General features: G+C 38.5%; 1 protein-coding gene across 2 annotated transcripts in view; it reads left to right on the plus strand.

Annotated features, from left to right (window-relative positions):
- COG5 (component of oligomeric golgi complex 5) overlaps positions 1-18,886 on the plus strand; it is a 518,626-nt gene that overhangs the window by 490,322 nt on the left and 9,418 nt on the right. For both annotated transcript variants that reach the window (XM_037836383.1, XM_037836384.1), the window contains exon 19: positions 6,589-6,665. In XM_037836383.1, coding sequence (XP_037692311.1) covers positions 6,589-6,665 — 77 coding nt within the window. The remainder of the gene's footprint in view (positions 1-6,588; positions 6,666-18,886) is intronic.

Below are 18,886 nucleotides of genomic sequence, written 5' to 3' on the forward strand. Positions count from 1 at the left end.
AAATAATCATCACTCATCTTTGGTATTTCCAGGTTAAGGTAAAGTAGCACATTCCAAAAAAAAGCAACATTTCCCACTTTTATATAATGTAGCATTTTCTTTCTACGTTATTCTCCAACAGGGTCAATATTGGTAAGAGTAATTAAATGACCTTGCTGGAAAATAATGAAGGCAATGAAATAGCCTTTCAAACAGTGGAAAGGATGCTGCCTGTTGTCACACAAAGAGAAAAAACTCCAAAACATCTGTAATCTTCTGTTGACCAGCTCAGCATTCCAGGACAGAGTTTTGATTCATTTAGATTCTCAGTGGACAAGGTATATAAAGAGTCTGGTTATTTGATCTTCCTCTATTAAATAGAGTACATTTCTTATCTAGACTTGAAATCATTCCAAGCTACCTGATGTAAGGTAGAATAACATTGAAATAACAGAACCATAATCAGGCCTTCTAGAAAGTTTTTTTTTTTTTGTCCTTTAGACAGGTTTTTAAAAGTGCTTCAGTAGTATCGGAGGCAAAGAGGAAACACTCCAGACATATGCTTTCATTAAAAACTTCAGAAACAGAGATGATTCTAATCTACATAGCATGTCAGTGGTGAATTCTTTTCTTTTTTTTTTTTTTTTTTGCATTTCAAACCTGTTAAATTTACTAATCTAAATAATTATTCAAATGGATTATTCATAGCGATTTGCCAGATCCTCCCTGCTTATAAAAATATAGAAATGTTAAAGTCAGTATTTATCCATGAGTATATCTGGGAGCATGTCTTTTTCATTATTCTGGCACTGAGGAAAGAACATGGACTGCTTGCACCAGGGTGATGATTTGTCGGATGTTGCCTCATACATAAAATTTACTAAAGAAACAAGTACAGAAACCTAATGTTTCAAGAGCCAAAGTTTTTTGCATATTAATTGGTGCAGCAATTAATCATTGTTAATAGTGCCTGAGGCCACTAGACCACAGAAAAGAGCCTTCCTTTGGGAAATATACCTGAATTAGCCTCAGCATGAGAGTAGAACTTAAATGTACCGTTGTGACTCTTTTTACCTTTTTCATTTTTATCAACTTCATTCTTAGGCACCTGTACATTTGCTTTGTTGTTACAAGTAAAACTTCAGCTTAAAGAGAAATATATATATATAGTCTGTACTAGTGTTGCAGACTGCTTATTGAACTGAAAACACAGTAATGTTTTAACCTGCTTTTATTTGTTAAAAACATCATAAGTTTTACTCAAATGGGTCTCTATTCTCCTTTTCCCCATTCCTCCTTAATTTTGTTTTTCTTTTCCTATCCTCTTCTCTTTCCTGGGCTCCCTCCCCCACCAATTTATTTGCATTCTGCTCCAGCTGGTTCTTGAGTCACTTTCCTGGAAGCAGCACTTCAAGTCCAATTAAGAGTCTCACAGCCGAACAGGAGATGGCCAGAATGAGAGTGCTGTAGGAAAGAGGTTTTTTTCTTTTGTTTTTTATTTTAATGATATATTTCAGTATGATTCTTGAAAGATGGAAAATATTGTCCTTTAACCCTTGCTACTGCAGCTAGCACCTGCTCAAAATGCATAGCCTCCATGGCAGAATTAAGCTCCCACCTTCCTAAAATTGCGTTATTCAAATTTTGTTTGGCATTCTTTCTCTCTTAAGACATGTTGCCCAATAAACCAAAATGTTCCCAGGTGTCTTCCTTTAAGTAAAGAAAACACCTCAATCATTATTACTAACTTATGCTCAAAGGCTTCTCTTTTTCATTTCTTAAATATTGAAAAGGCATTTACATATACAGCATTTACTCAGTTTAAGAGTGTATTTATTTTCAGCCCTGCAATGGCATTTGGTTGCTGCATTCAGTGTAGTATAGTGAAACATATTAACCAGTTTCAAAATAGCCTGCTACTTACCATGGGAGTGGCTCTGATCCTGTGGGACATGGGCATAGGAAAAACAGGTGGGGGCACTGTCATAGTTAGTCATATTTGTGACTGGTAACTTCAGCAAAAATTGTCCAGCTTTTGTATCAGAACCCACCTCTGTTTTGTTTTGTTTTTTAAATTGAATTGTACATTTTGAGATTTTGTTTATTTGGTTTGGTTTCTTGCCACAGCAGTAACTAGTGTGTTGCTATACCTCAGCTTTCAAAGTCATGCTTGGCTGGAAGTGTTTTTCTAGGGTCAGTCAAAACACTTAAATAGCATTACCCCAACATTTATATTCATGATAGGCATTATCTGGGGACAAATAGCCTTTCAACTGCCTCATTATTGAAGGTTCTTTCAATTTGTATTCAAAATTAACAATGCCATTGAGGTTACTGGAATCAGAAATGCATAAATACTCTATGGATTTGAAAGTGTACTTGTGATGAAAGTACCCAGTATTATGGCATAAATATCAGAAAGAAAAGAGCTCAAGAAGTGACCAAGAGAGCAGGTTTTGAGAATGCTGATTATTTGGAATCAAGTCCAATTGCAAAGGGAAGTAATGATATGTTTATAAGATTTCTTTAAGAATCCTAACTTCTCCTGTTGCACAGGTGAAAGAATGTAATTGCAGGGTGCCATCTGGAGGACTCATGGTGAGGGAAGTACTCCCTTATGAATCCAGGTCATAGGCATGATGTGGTTTCCTACAGGTAATTAATTCCCTACTGTGACCACATGGCCTCTGTGTCTACACTAATCACAGAGCAGTTCTGAAAGCGTTAAGCTTGTCCAAGGCCACTGGGGTCTTGCTGACTCAGAATCTCTTTGGGGACTTGTCCACACTGCCCTGTGAATATACATTCCCCTCACCCCCTCAGCTTCTTTTCTTCCCTGAGGGAAAGGGTGGCTTTTGAAGTTGGCAGTAAATCATTTAATCAGTGGTACTCCCAGCACTTTCTATTTATAGGTCATCTGGTTCCCTTTATGTATATATTTATATTTATTTCTCTCTGTGCTTGAAAATATAAACTTAGAAATGTAAGAAAAATAATTCAGATTGTAATTTCTGTTCTCATTATTATTGCCTTTTCTTACGCTGAATAATGTCAGGGTAGGAGTGCCCTAGGAGAATCCAAAGATGCCCTGTGGTTAACCAAATGTCTACGGTGGGTAGGGAGCAACTATATAATTAGTTCACCATGCCTGCAGCTGATGGCTCATTCCCTGCAACTAGGAGGGCTGGAAAGAAGCAATTGCGCATGCCATTTTTGTATCCATAGCTAATTTGCAGAGTAACCTCTTCTAAAAGGAACATTCCTACCCTTTAAAAACATGGCCTAATGGAATTCTGACAGAAGAAAATGATTTTCAGTACCCTTGTGGTTCTTTTAGGATGAAAAATTTATTTTAAACATTTAGCAATGTGAAATTATCCTATGTTGGAGAAATACCCTGCATCATCATAAATTTCACAGCCACTTGAGACCATATTCTCACATGTAGTAATATTTTCCTTGCCAGTTTTTCGTTTGAACGTTTACTCCTGCTCAAGAGCTAAGGCAAAATTTGTTTGGTTTAATCTTTGAAGACAGTGAAGCCCACCAAGGTAATTGAAAAAACAACTGACACAAATATTTCATGAAAAGTACTTCACAAAATTTTAGTGTGTAAAAACCATCACATATATACTGTTAGGTATATGATTGGGATTACCAAATCAAAGATACATGGTGATTACATTTTTACTTTGTGCTTGGCTAAAGCAAATGACACATTCTGAAGGAAACCAGAAACTCCCAGTCAGTGAATAAACAAGTCCCAACAAACAGCCCATCATCCACTTCTTGTCAGTTAAGAAACACTAGCTCGCAGCTGTTCCATTTTGTGTTGTTGGCAGGAATATTGACTTTTCTTCCTTAGATTTTTCTCTTTTTAAAATTTATTTTCATGTACTGTAGAGAATTTTCTAGCGGTGTGAGGTTTCCCTCTAGGATATAAGGTATACACTCTATGTCTTCTATCATGAGGAAATTGACTAGTCACTGTTCCTCCTTCAAGACTCTCTTGAGGAAGGTGCCTTCCAGTTCTCCCTCGACATTCAGTCCACACATTTGATGTAGCACTTACCTTGTTTCCTAGTGATTATTGCTTGTATATATATGTATTTGCATGTAGGTGTGTGTATGTATACATAAACCTTTCTTATGATTTTGTTGAATAATAATAATATTGTTTAGTTTATAATGTAGAATGTAGGGGCACTAGCAATAGAGAGCAATTAAGGAAGGGGAAACAATAATCCAAGAAGAACAGATAAACTATTTAACGTTCTGGGGATGCCCAGGAATGACTATGGTCTGTTAATTTCTGATGGATATAGTAGGAACAAGTTCACAGAAATGTTGCTATATTAGGTAACTTTCTTGGGATAAAGTAGGAACAGGTTGGAAGTAAATCAGTTATCTTAGGTTAGTTGTCTTTTTCTTACTCCCTTGTTATGGTCTCTTTGAAATGTTCTTTTATTGTATGTTTTTCTTTTTTAATTTTTTTCATACAGTTGATTTAAAAAAGAAAGGAAAGTTAAAAAAAAAAAAAAGAAAAACAAGGAAAAAAATATGTAGTCCCCCCTTGAGGAGCCTGTGGAGAATGCAGGGGTATTGGCCTACCCCACCTCGATGGTTGCTAACATGACCACAGACATAGGGGACTGGTGGTTTGATGGGTTGAGCCCTCTACCATAGGTTTTACCCTTGGGAAGACGGTTGCTGCGAAGGAGAGGCTAGGCCTCCCTATAATTGTGCCTAAGAGCCTCCTCCCGAATGCCTCTTTGTTGCTCAGATGTGGCCCTGTCTCTCTAGCTAAGCCAACTTGAAAGGTGAAATCACTGCCCTCCCCCCTACGTGGGATCAGACACCCAGGGGAGTGAATCTCCCTGGCAACGTGGAATATGACTCCCGGGGAGGAATGTAGACCTGGCATCGTGGGACGGAGAACATCTTCTTGACCAAAAGGGGGATGTGAAAGGAAATGAAATAAGCTTCAGTGGCAGAGAGATTCCAAAAGGAGCCGAGAGGTCACTCTGGTGGGCACTCTTACGCACACTTTAGACAACCCTTTTTAGGTTCTAAAGAATTGGGGTAGCTGGTGGTGGATACCTGAAACTATCAAACTACAACCCAGAACCCATGAATCTCGAAGACAGTTGTATAAAAATGTAGCTTATGAGGGGTGACAATGGGATTGGGAAAGCCATAAGGACCACACTCCACTTTGTCTAGTTTATGGATGGATGAGTAGAAAAATAGGGGAAGGAAACAAACAAACAAACAGACAAAGGTACCCAGTGTTCTTTTTTACTTCAATTGCTCTTTATCACTTTAATTATTATTATTGTTATTTTTGTGTGTGTGCTAATGAAGGTGTCAGGGATTGATTTAGGTGATGACCGTACAACTATGTAATGATACTGTGAACAATTGAATGTACGATTTGTTTTGTATGACTGCGTGGTATGTGAATATATCTCAATAAAATGAAGATCAAAAAATAATAATAATAATAATATTGTTTAAATAAATTTTTAAAGTAAGTAGCTCCTTCCTATCCCCATGTCTAGCTCAGTAACTGGCAATGATTAGAAAGCCAAAAGATATTTGAGAGATGTATTAAGTCTGCATAGTCTACCACTGACAAGGAAATTTTGAGTAGTTTTTTTTTTTTTTTCCAGAAAGATGGCCAGCAGGACAGAAGCCTAACTTCCTTTCCTATGTTTTCTCAAAGAAAGAAGCTGCGCCACTAGGGAGCAGCTTATTCCAGCTATTTTCTAAACTGTTCTTCACTCATGTCCTATTTATATAGCAAGAGTGGAAAAATAGTTTATCTGAGGGTCATGTATGCAAAAACTTTGCATATGCTCTTTGTAGATAAAGAACAGGTAGTCTAAAACCCCAGTTAATGACAAGTAGAATTTCTAGTTATAGAAGGAAAATAAAGAGAAGTGAAACAAATATTTGCTAAAATGCTTAAGTTAGAGAGCAAAGTAATGTATCAGTTTAAAAGGGAAATTTTTAAAAATTCTGATAATAATTGCTGACATTTAAAAAGCACTTACACAATGCTTTATGGATGAAAACTTCTATGAAGTAGGAATTATTCACTTCCATTTTACAGATGAGAAACCCAGGGCTTAAGAGGTTACGTAACTTGTCCAGGGTCATACACTAGTAATTACAGATATAGAATTCTGACACGGATATGCTACTTCCAGAGTCTAACTTTTAATCACTTGAACCACATTGGCTGATAAAAATTGTCAATATTTAATATAAAAAGACTTGTATGCTTACTTAAAGTATAGGTACACAGTCGGTCTTAGAAATCTTCCTTTTTCTGATAGTTCATCGTGAAAGATCTAAATTTCCTCCTCTTACATAACAACAAAAAAAATTGTCTTCTGTTTTCATGAAGTATTAGTCTCATCTTGTACCCCTTTAATACATTAATAAAGTTATCTAAGTTCTTGCCTTTTCATAAATTTGACTGGCCTTCAAAACTTGCCTCAGTTTAAATAAAACAAAGATTTACTGCAAGCTAAAACTTCCTATGATCCAGGTGTGTCTTGATTTCTGAAATAAAAACCTATGGAGTGTCTTTTAATATTTCAGATGGAGTTGGCTGTGGGTCCATTTTGCAGACGAGTATCTGATTTAGGAAAGTCCTACCGAATGCTGAGGTCATTCAGGTAAGATAACTCTTTTATCTTTGTTAGTATATTCATATCCTATTAGCAAATGAATCCTTTCCTCCTATTCAGGTTGAACTATATGAAATTTCCAATATTCAACAATGACAATTTTATATAGTTCACCTTTAAAGTTATTGTTCACCTCTGAAACCCATATAGAATTATATGCAAAGACTAATAAATTAGTATGTGTTGGGGTTTTTTTCGTTTTGAGTTACGCTTCACAAAATTGATCTGGTAAGTTTTATTATGCTCTTACAAGGGGAATTTTCCCCAAATGATTCTTTTTTTCTTGTAAACTTTTCATTCTGAAATACTTTCAAATTTACAGTAAAGTTATAAAAGTATATTACAACCCCATATAAATCCTGTACAGAGAATACAACAACATACCCCATCCTCTAGATACCCAGATCCAATTTTAACATTTTACATTTGCCATATCATTTTGTCTGCCCATCAGTCTCTTAATCCATCTATCTAACCATCTGTTTGTCTGTTTGTCTTTCAATCCATTTTCTAGACTCTTGAGTGGAGGTTGTAGACCTCATGCTCCTTGAATGCTTAATGCTGCCCCATGTACATTTCCTAAGAATAAGGATATTCATTATGTATCCACCTTAAATGTAGTTATCAAGTTCAAGAAAATTAACATTGCTATAAAGCTTACAGTCTTTATTCCAATTTTTTCATTGTCCAATGTCCTTTTGAGCCTTTTTTCCTTCCTCCCTTATTAGATCCTGTTCTAGTTTGTTAATGCTGCCAGAATGCAAAACACCAGAGATAGATTGGCTTTTACAAAAGGGAGTTTATTTGGTTACACAGTTACAGTCTTAAGGCCATACAGTGTCCAAGGTAACAGATCAGCAATTAAGTACCTTCACTGGAGGATGGCCAGTGGTGTCCGGAAAACCTCTGTTAGCTGGGAAGGCACGTGGCTGGTGTCTGCTCCAAAGTTCTGGTTTCAAAATGGCTTTCTCCTAGGACGTTCCTCTCTAGGCTGCAGTTCCTCAAAAATGTCACTCTTAGTTGCACTTGGGGTATTTGTGCTCTCTCAGCTTCTCTGGAGCAAGAGTCTGCTTTCAACGGCCATTTTCAAACTGTCTCTCATCTGCAGCTCCTGTGCTTTCTTCAAAGTGTCTCTTTTGGCTGTAGCTCCTCTTCAAAATGTCACTCACAGCTGCACTGAGTTCCCCCTGTCCATCAGCTCATTTATATGGCTTCAGTGACTCAATTTAGAACCACCCCGAATGGGCGGAGCAACACCTCCATGGAAATTATCCAATCAGAGTCATCACCCACAGCTGGGTGGGGCACATCTCCAGAGAAACACTCAAAAGAATTACAATCTAATCAACACTGATAGGTCTGCCCACACAAGATTACATCAAAGATAATGGCGTTTGGGGGACAAAATACATTCAAACTGGCACAGATCCCATCCAGCATCATGTATTGCCTTTGTTTCTCATTGTCTCTTTAGTTGCTCTTTTCCTTTTTTTTCTTAATTGGGTGAACATATTTACAACATAAACTTTCCTTTTTAAAATACTTCCTAACCTACTATTCAGTGGGATTAATCACATTAATTATGTTGTGGTACCACCACCACCTTCTATTACTAAAACTTTTCCTTCTCCCCATACAGAAATTCATACCCATTTTACATTAACTCACCATTCCCCCTACTTCCTCACTCCTGGCAACCTGTACTCTAATTTCTCTTTGAGAGCTTGCATATTCTCTGTTATTTTCTTTGTAGTTTACCGTGGGGCTTAAATTGGACGTCCTAAATCTGTAACAATCTCATTTGCTTTGATACCAATTTTCCTTCAATAGTATACACAAACTATGTTCCTAAACCCCTCTGTCCCCCCAATTTTATGTAGTTCTTGTCTCTCATTACATTTTTATATACTTTGGGTCCAGAACCACTGATTCTTCATTACATTTTTATGCGTTTGCCTTTTTGATCCTGTAGGAAGTAAACAGTAGAGTTACAAATCAAAAATATGGTAGTACCAGTTTTATATTTACTCCTGTTGTTACCCTAACTGGAGATCTTTATTTCTGCCTGCAGATTGAATCTATTGTCTATTGTCCTTTCCTTTCAACATGCAGAATTCAACACTTTAGCATTTCTTGTAAGGCCTGTGGTGACAAACTCACTCAGCTTTTGTTTATCTGGGAATGTCTTAATCTCTTCCTCATTTTTGAAAGACAGTTTTGCCAGATACAGAATTCTTGGTTGGCATTTCTTTGCTTCCAGCCCTTTAAATATGTCATCTCGCTGCCTTCTTGCCATCAATGTTTTTGATGAGAAATTGGCACTAATTTTATTGAGGCTCCCTTGTATGTGACATGCTGCTTCTCTCTTGTGGCTTTCGGAATTACCTCTTTATCTTTGGCATTCAACAGTTTGATTATAATATGCTGTGGCATGGGTCTGTTTGGGTTTATTCTGTTTGAAGTTCGTTGAGCATCTTTGATGTGGGTTCATATCTTTTGTTAAATTTGGGAAGCTTTCTGCCGTTATTTCTTTGAATATTCTCCCTGTCCCTTTCTCTCTTTCTTCTCCTTCTGGGACTCCCATATGCATATATTAGTATGCTTGATGGTATCCCACAGGTTCCTCAGGCTCTGTTCACTTTTCGTCATTCTTTCTTCCTCCTGCTTCTCAGACTGGCTAATGTCAATTGTCTTATCTTCAAGTTCACTGATTCTTCCATCTCCAATCTGCTGCTGAATCCTTCTAGGGAATTTTTAATTTCCATTACTGTGGTCTTCAGCTGTTTGGTTCCTTTTCATAATTTCCATCTCTCTATTAATACTCTCATTGATGTATCATTTTCCTGGTTTCCTTTAGTTCTTTGTCCATGTTTTCCTGAGCTCTTTGCATATAATTAGGACCATTCTTTTAGTCTTTGTCCGGTATGTCCTAGGTCTGCTCCTCCTCATTGATGATTTCTGAGGCTTTAATTTTTTCCTTTGCTTGGGCCATCACTTCCAATTTCTTTGTGTTTTTTATCCTTTTGTTGAAACCTGGACGTTTTGATATTTCAATATGTTATCACTGGAATTTAGAGTCTGAGACATCTGTGCCTTAAGCTTGTATCCAGCTGGTATTACAACATATCTTTCTTTGAATGCCAGGAGCTAACATAAAAAGAAGAAGGAAAAAAAACAAAACAAAACACCTTTTCCAGTCTTTGCAGATTGACTTGGGCGTGAGTGCTATCCTTTAGGGCTCATCCATATAAATTCAGAGAATACCTCCAGGCCAAAGGGTAGGGACCAACTTGGTCCTTTCTGTGCATTCCTCTTATCTTGGACATGTGCCTGTAGTGCTGGGAACTCCTCTGTTTATGCAGATATGAATATCCCCTCTTCTCTAGGAGATCGTTTCCTCACAGTCCAGGGCACTGCCCTGTGTATCCTACAGCCAGCAATCCCTTTCCCCTGGAAACCACTTGACTGCTCTACTACTGTAGGAGAATTCTTTGAGCTGCCTTCTACATGCAGGGCAAGTTCTAGGACGGTCAGTCCCTCAGGCCACCACCAGACAGACTGTACCAGACATACATGCTCCCAGTCATGTGTACAGTGGTTACCCTGCTCCTTCCAGAACTAGGACCGGGGACCTGCCCTGGGAGTATGGACTAGTTCCATGCTGAGCTGCTAAGGGGTAGAAGAGGGGCCAGCCATGGCACTGCAAGATTCTACTGCTTTTAAGCAGCCGTTTTCTTCATTTGGTGCTTACCCTGTTACTGCAGTTCTTTAACAGTTTTTATCAGTTCTTGTTTGTTGTTCTGAAGCATCTCACTTTACCATCTTGATCAGGGCAGGTCTCACCATTTTTATAGTGGATTGAGTAATAACACCAGGCAGTTCATAATTATATTGACATCTTTTCCTGAAGTTTTCATTCATTCATTTATCATTTTCAACCCAATATACTTCCAAAAAGATCATAGGTTACGTTCCAAGATATGGACATACAACACCATTGAAATTGTAGTAAGAGAACTGAGTTCAGTGATTAAATACAGGGATGACTGTAAATGTAGTAAATAACTTAGGCTGAAGTTGGCTAATGCAGTTCAGCTCAAAATTTAGTATTGAGCTTCCTAGAAACAAGCTCAAAAAAGAGAAAGAAAGAGTTAATTCATGCTCATGTTCTAAGAATATACCAGTTTAGGAGAGAACTGAACCACTTACATAGGATTTTATCAATTCAGATTTTAAGGAACATTAAATAGCTTAATGAATAGGATCTTCGATAGTAGATTTTACAAAATAAGATGATGTTCATACAGCTGTTTATTATGTAATCCAGAATTTCCCAAACTTATTCACATCATGGTATACATAAAAATGTATGCATTCATAATGGTTACCAACCCTGAAAACTGAGGGGATCAGCATCTCAGGCATACTTCCCACCAATTGTGACCATAGCATACCAGATGGGGAGCCGTGATAAAAAGTATCCATAATATGGGAGTGCATATTATGGTCTTTGAATATATTTCTATGAAGATAAAGTAATAAGAGTAATAGAAGGCCTGCAGCTTTCTAAAATGTGACTCAATTCTGGAGTGTAAAGTAAGTAATAAGCAATCTATCCTTTTAATGATCACTTTGATCTCTGATCCAAGCTTTTGGTGGTAGAGAATTCAGGTGTAATAACACTTGAAACATAAGAATCCAGTATTGTTGGTTGAGAGGGGAGTCCTATGCTTTACATTGCAATTTGCAAATGGGCAAATAAAAGATGCTTTTATTTTTAATGCTAACATATGAGCCTGAATTATATTTTTTCCCAAATTAAGGACCACTGCCCATCTGTACAGAGGTTGGTTTCAGAAAAACTTAAGATGGGGTCACAAGTGTTTTCAGATACCTTATTTGGATATCTGAAATCAGCTCAAATCTTCTAAATAGTTTTTAAGTAATTTGTTGAAGCCTTAGAGTCCTATACCGCCAAACATGGAGGAGATGAAAGACTATGAGATCCTGAGGTTACTATTCCACCAATCCTTTGTCTGTACCCTAACAATATCCTTAATAAAACTCCTGTAAAGTCTTTTACTTTGAGTAAGATGGCAACAAAACAGTCCTAGCTGGGTGAAAAAATGAGGCCCTGGCTAAGTGAATCAATTAATATACTGAATGATATTGACAGCTAGTTGTTGAAAAAGATACAGGAAAGCCCCTGATTTGGGATTTGCTATATTAAGATTAGGCTGTTATTTCTGAAGTTTCAGGTCCTATGTTTAGTGAATTGCATCTGTATATATTAAAATAGTGCTTATTGTTCCTGTTTGCTGATACAAGTTGGCCTTTATCCAAGCACTCTTCAAATTGTATCACAGTATGAAGATACAAGTTCCAAGGAGAGGTTTTAGACAAGACCAATTCAGTTTTAAGTCAGATGAGACGGAAATTTTCTGTCAATTCTCACATCAGAAGGAGAATCTCTAAAGGCGAGTTTAAGGTGTTTGGGTGTTGACACGTTATAGTTGCTATTTATGGAATCAGAATTACATGATTCAAAACATAATTTTTAAAATCCTGTATTTTTTATACCTGATTTCATATGAGACAGTGGTCAATTTAAATGGGTTTCAAACTTTTGACCCTGACTCACAGTAAAAGATATTTAATATTACATTGTGGCAAACACTTGCATGTAAACATTCAAGCACACTGAAACACACACTCACACCCATATGTGTGTTTCATAAAAAGAGTTTAGGCTTAAATAGATAAAGAAATAAAATGAAAGAAGGGTGTATTCTGGGGTTCAAATTCAGTCCTGGTCTCCAAAAAAAAAAAAAAAAAAAAAATGTTTTAGATCCCATCTTTTGAAAAGAAAAAAGATGTAAATACATGCTACTGCCTCAGCCCTGAAAACCTTGTTCAGAAAACTCTTAGCTGCTTCTCTGAAGTTGTCAAGTGAAGAGAATTGACTTGGGAAAGCTTACCTATGCAGAGGGTCTTACTGAATCCCTTCCTAGAGAGGAGCAAATTAGTACAAAATACTCTTTATTCTAATAACCTAATTATAGGCCCTCTATTTTGCCTACCTGCCAAACATTGTTAGAGACCTAGCTCTTCTCTAAAATTAGTCCTGAGCAGTTGCAGTGGAAGGGCCCACCCTTGTTAATACTCACCACATTTCTTCCTATCTGCACTGACAAGGAATAGGCTTCACCTAGTGGTTGCATACTTATTAGATCTTGGCTCTTGCTTGTGGGTCTCCTCTGTAAGGGTTCAGAATCACAACAAAACCAGCTGAATGGAGGTTAGTAGGGGATTAGTTAAATAAACCATGTCACATTCATAGGATCAAGAATATGCAGTTGTTAAGAATGTTGTTAGTTAATATCTAATAATATGAAAAATAGTTCCTAAATGAAAGAACAGGCTGCAAATCGGTATACATGAGATGATCCCCACTATTTTAAAACTAATAATATGTGTTTGTATGGAGAAAAAAAGCCAAGAAAGATAAACATCAAAATGTTATCTTTAGATAGTAGGATTTTCACTAGTGATATTTCTTTAGTAGGAGTGTCACTAGTGATTTTTCTTTTAGGAGTTTTCTATTTCTAATTTCCTGCCTTGATCATGAATTATTTTTGCTGTCAGAAAAGCTAATAAATGTTATTTTTAAATCTCTCTTGCATTGTTTTTCCATTTAACAATAACAAAGGAGCTATAAAAGTAATATAAAATATAGTAAAATATTACCTAATAAGATGGCAGAGTGGAAGGGAGACAAAAACAGTCAAACCACTGAAACCCAGCAGGTGGCAATAGCCCCAGAGGGCTTCTAATGCCCTCTGAATTAGAGGCAGTGGCTGCAGGAGAGGACAGTAGGCTCAGTGCAAAGGCCCTATTGCAAGGGAGGGTGACAGTGCCAGCTACAGAGCCTCCAGTGCAGAGTCGAGGTGCTTCTCACCCCCACCCCCAACACACAGGCACACATGCCTGAGCAGGCGCTCCCTCCCCCCACCACCCAGCCCTCTCCCATCCCCTGCAGTGCACTTTCTTCTTGACTGTAATATTAGTAGACTATTTAATTAAGCCAGAAAGCTTCTTGCATACATTTACATTTTACTGCCTACATTAGAGCTTCCCAGGCAACAGGATTATTTTCTTCCCCAGGACAGAATGCTGCTTCAGAAAGCTGCTGACATCAGTGATTTGCCTCTGGGTGATATGTATTTCCACAGGAGACACATGGTGTCAGAGCTGCTGAGGCCACATCACTGTTCATCCCTCAGCAGCATGGCATTGTCCTCTAAGTGGTGCTTGCAGGGCTGTTACCTTTCACTCCGCCTGGCCAGAGGCCTGAAAGCAATGCAGAGCTCTGTGAGGCAAGGGACAGAAAAGGGACCTCATGTCCTTCACCAGCTCAGGGACACAGACCCCTGCCTGCAGATAAGCACCACTATCTTCACTCCTGAGTGAACAGCTTTGTCTCTGAATTATGTCCATAGCCTGCTCTGCTGGAAGCTTCATTACCCTCTAGGTTTAATGAAAGAGCAATGAAAGCTGTCAGGAGATACGGGCTGTGTTATGATGGATCTGTTAGCATGAGACGCGGTGGAAGAAGGAAACGATCAATAATTCTGGCATGTAGTGTTGATGTCACTTGATTTTAATTATAAGAGTGGTGAGGGTTTTTGCACCTATAATTTGTATTGATTATCATCTGCTGCTTAATATTTCAACCCTCTGTGCCTGAGTGTTTGTGGAACTGAAAGAAGGCCATTCTGCAGCTTCCATTTTTAGCACTATTAGCACCAGGACCCCATATGTGTTCTATCCTTTCTCTCCATGTGTGAATCTGGGTCTCCAAATCCATACCCTGAAATAACTATTTCACCAAGGTTTCTGGATTCTTATTTCCAAGTTTCAGATTTCAGCCTTGTAGCCAGAAGGAAACCACTAACTCTGGTATATTTTGTTTTGTTGTTTTTCACCACTTTGGCAGTGCTAGGAGCACCCAGGTAAATGTAGCAGTACCCAGATAAACATGAAGGGTTGAATATTTAATTTATTACCATTTTTTTTATTTCTAGCAACATTTATTATGTGCTAGGACTGTGCTAAGTGTTTTACTGATACTGTCTCATTTAGGGTATGATTGCACAGCTGAAAAGTGTAAGAATTGCAGAGCTGCATGTCAAAACCCAGGTTTACCTGATTCCAAAGTCTGTGCTTGTAACCACAGTGCTCCATGTCTTATTCCAGAAGTTTCCATTTGTTTTCACTCTGGTCCTTAAACAGCAATTGAATGCCTGTGTGTATCATCCAGGAACATGTCAGAAAATTTTAAACTCCCCACTTTGGTGGCAATATTCTGCTGCTGAAGTGCCTTATCTCACTGTTTTCTCCTGCATTCAGGCTTCCAGGACATGCACCCAGAACTATCAGCCAGTATACACGCTATTCCTGGAAAATCTCTTCCTGAAACAGGTGCCTCCTTTCTGACTTGTTTGGTGGGATAAATGATCTAGATTTTAAAAAAGAAGCCTGGAAGTTCCTCTCACTTCTCTACTTTGAGCCCTGACTTACTCTAAATCATCAGTCTCCTCTTCATTCTCTCTGGGACCCATATGGCCCCTCCTGCTACATACTGGACCTTCCTGAAGAGTCTCCATAGAGTCCCTCACCATTGGCAGGCCTCCTACATTTGTCTCTTCCCTTCTCTCAGAAGGCATTCTTCAAGTCCTGTACAGTGAGGATGTCCATCCGCCCTGTCTTTCGAACCAAATCATGTTACCTTCCCCTAAACTTCTCTTCTCTGGGATAGTTCTTCTCTGGGCTAGTTCCACACACTCATGGTTTTGCTGCTGTCCCAGGCCCTTCACCAAAGGGTAGTTAGGAATGGAATTGGTGGCAGGCGGTTTGGAAGAGGGTGATGCCTACATGCATTCAGCCTCCACTGATGTCAGATGTGGGTGCATGAGCAGCAAGACTTTTATCTTAATTCATTTGGTGCTGGGCCTTAACAGAGGACTGACAGCTTTGAGTCATTTACCCCTAATAGAAATATAATTTTTTCTAGTGGGACCTAATAGTTGACTAACACCACCTTCTGGCTGTACAGTTTAACCTAGAAAGCACTGCTATATTTAGAATGCAATTCTCTAAGAATGATATTGTGGCATTTGGGGTATCTGTTCTTTCTAACACCTTAATTTTGTTATAACACCTTCGTTTTGTTTACAAGTCAGATGGTGATTTATTTTTTAACTGCCAGTGTTTCAAATTCCACCTGGAATCAGGGAGAAGGGAGGGCTCAAGCTTTGTTCTTTCTGCTTCTTAAGGCAGGCACCAGAAATAAAATGCCTATGTTTGATGTGCACAGGTAATTATGTCAGTGATGCATAAAACCGAATCAAATCCAGTGTTGTTTTTCATGGCTCTTTTGACAGTCCTTGTAGTGGCCAGTGTGGGAGACTTGGTTTTGTCAGAAAATAGCTGCTGTGACTCAAAGCTGCAAAAGGACGGTGATTTTAAAATGAGATATTTGCCAGGCCTGGCTTATTCAGGCATCTCAACCAGCACCTTCGGTGAATGTCAGGCTGCTAGAAGGGGCTTGTTACGTACAAGCATGTCTGGATGGTCCTGTTTACCTCACTCCCTTCCTCCTCCTCCCCTTCCTTCTTCCCTGTCTGCCTTTCTTTTCTTTCTTATATCATTTGCAGTTTACATCAAGAATATAGTCAAGTAAAATAAAAAACACAAATATTTAAACCATGAAACTAACATAATTGCTATAGATAAGTTTCAAATTTGGTTTTAAACTTCCTGAAGCCAAAGATAAAGGAGAAACAGAATCAGCTATCTAATTCCCATTATGAGAAAGAACAGTATCGTTTCCAGAGAGTTAAGCTTTTCTTAGCACTTAATTCTGAAGTACTTGTACATGGGACTTCATAAAGGGAGCACTGAGAGAGACGGGGGACTAAAATTCTTCATCACCTTCCTTTAGTAGAGGCAGTAAACAATTGTGTATGGCTGCTCTTCAACACCAATGGAGGTCTGTCATTCAGGATTGATCAAACTGGGTCTCCTCATAATGAACCAGAGTTCAAGATGAATTCTACCATATCCCATGGCGTGGGTAAAGAGTAGGGATTACTGGGGAAAGGGACACCTCACAGCACCAGGTCAGCAAGAAGAGAAGCAATGGCATGAGTCCTCCTGTCCATCCCATCTCTTGGAGCAGATTTCAGGGACTGGGCTCTCCAGGCCTGCAGTATGAGCCTGTGACCCAGTGGACGGACCCCTCCTTGCCACTGCCTCTTTCCCTTCTTGTAGCTAAAACGTGAAAGCAGCCTTGTCAATGAGGCAGTAAGCAGATTGCTTGGCACCAAACAAGCTAGATTAGAAGTTCCAGTTGTTTATTGGAGTTGTCTTGCAATATCAGCTGTGCTGTACTTAGGGAGCTTGGGGTCTGTGAGACGTTTCAGTTTCCCCTACCAGGGAAAGAGACCACCAGTCTTAGGGGAAGCTGAGCTTAGGTGCAGCCTCATCCCCATTCCAGCGTGGAGTCAGCTTCCAGAGTCCTTTTAAACAGCATCATTCATTGCACCACTGAAACTTAAAGGCCACGCCACACCAGGTGAAAATAATTCCAAGAGAGACTGTGATGATATGGTTTAAGTATGTAGATGACTGGAGATCCATGTAAATCCAAAGAGAGAATTTGGGGTACCTAAAGAGTTAATAATTACATGGCCTTCAAATAATGCCTTCTAAACATTCATTTTCTCAGGTAGGTTTTTCTATAGGAGTTGACAATTTGAAATTGTACTTTCTCCAGGGGTCTGGAGGGCTGATAATCTTTGTTTCTGACTGTGAATAAGTCTATCTGTTCTAAAATCAGAAGTTTCTGTGGTTGGTGTCCCAAAAGAGGCTGCATGGCAGAATCAAGAGCCCAGACTCTGGAGACAGGCTGCCTGGGTTTGACTTCCTGCTCTGCCATTTCTAGCTTTTAGTTAATCTCTGTATGCCTCTAGAAAGATTAGAATGATAGTAGTACCTATCTCATAGAGTTGTTTGGAATAATAAACGAGTTAAAACATGTAAAGCTTATATAACTGTGCCTGGCACATCGTAAATACTGTTAGCTGTTGCCTTCTTGTTGTGAAAACTAGGGTCTTTCACCCAGATGAAGATAATGCCATCTCCCACACAGAACTTACAGTGGTCCCTGCAGACAAAACCAAAACTTGCTTCAGCAACATTTTCATACCTGTGTTTTCAGGACCAATTGCCTAAAGCTCCCATCATGGAACACTGAGATGACAGGGGCCTTGAAAATTTTCCAGGCAGGTTTTTCCACATCCTCACTGTGGCCATAGGAAACCCTTATTCATATTCCCATGGAATGCCTGATTGGGTGCTTTGTGGCTTTTTGGTAATAGCATAAGTGAACTGAAATGTTTCCTCAATAACTATAGAACAAAAATTACAGAGTAGAATTATTTGATAAAAAATTGAAATTAGAAAATTGCCTCCCAAAGATGGATTTTAATTATAGATTAGTTAATATAAAAATGTTCTTTCTACTAATATTCCAGATCCAGTAAGTTCCAACTGTTTGTTAAGAACACTCCTGACCCTTGTACAGGACTTCCTTTGTAGATTTGAGTAATTAAGATGGTAAAGGAAGATACCAGGATTCTATGCTGTCTTACATGGTTCGGAACTCTTAGTTGATCTGTCAAGAGATGTTGCTGCCATCTTAACTCTTGCAGTTCGGCCTTTACAGCCTGTCATATAATCAGCTCTTGCCGTCTGAGCACAAGGCCAAGGTGAGGTCAATAAAAGTTTCAGTTTTAAATTATTCTGTCCAGCCTTTTGCACAAGGAGGTAGATGATCGGTAGTGGAGAAGCTTTGCCTACATCCTCCTCCTGTAAAATTGTGGCTGGCAAAACCCAGGCATGTAGTGTATTAAGAAGGGAGTTGGCATAAATATTTGATGAATCAACTAAGTAATAATTTTGTATTTAGAAGGATATATTGCCCTTTTGAAAAGTTGTAGGAAAATCTTTGCATTTACCCATATTACATTATAGCCAAAAGAAAGAGTCTATTTAAAATGAAGGTTAAAAAGGCTGATAATCATGATAAGAATCATTTGGTTATAACTTCTTGAAAGTTTTACTTTCTGCTTTCTTTGATTCTGGCC

Source organism: Choloepus didactylus, chromosome 5 (assembly GCF_015220235.1).
Source record: "Choloepus didactylus isolate mChoDid1 chromosome 5, mChoDid1.pri, whole genome shotgun sequence".
In the NCBI taxonomy this organism is placed as follows: Eukaryota; Metazoa; Chordata; class Mammalia; order Pilosa; family Megalonychidae; genus Choloepus; species Choloepus didactylus.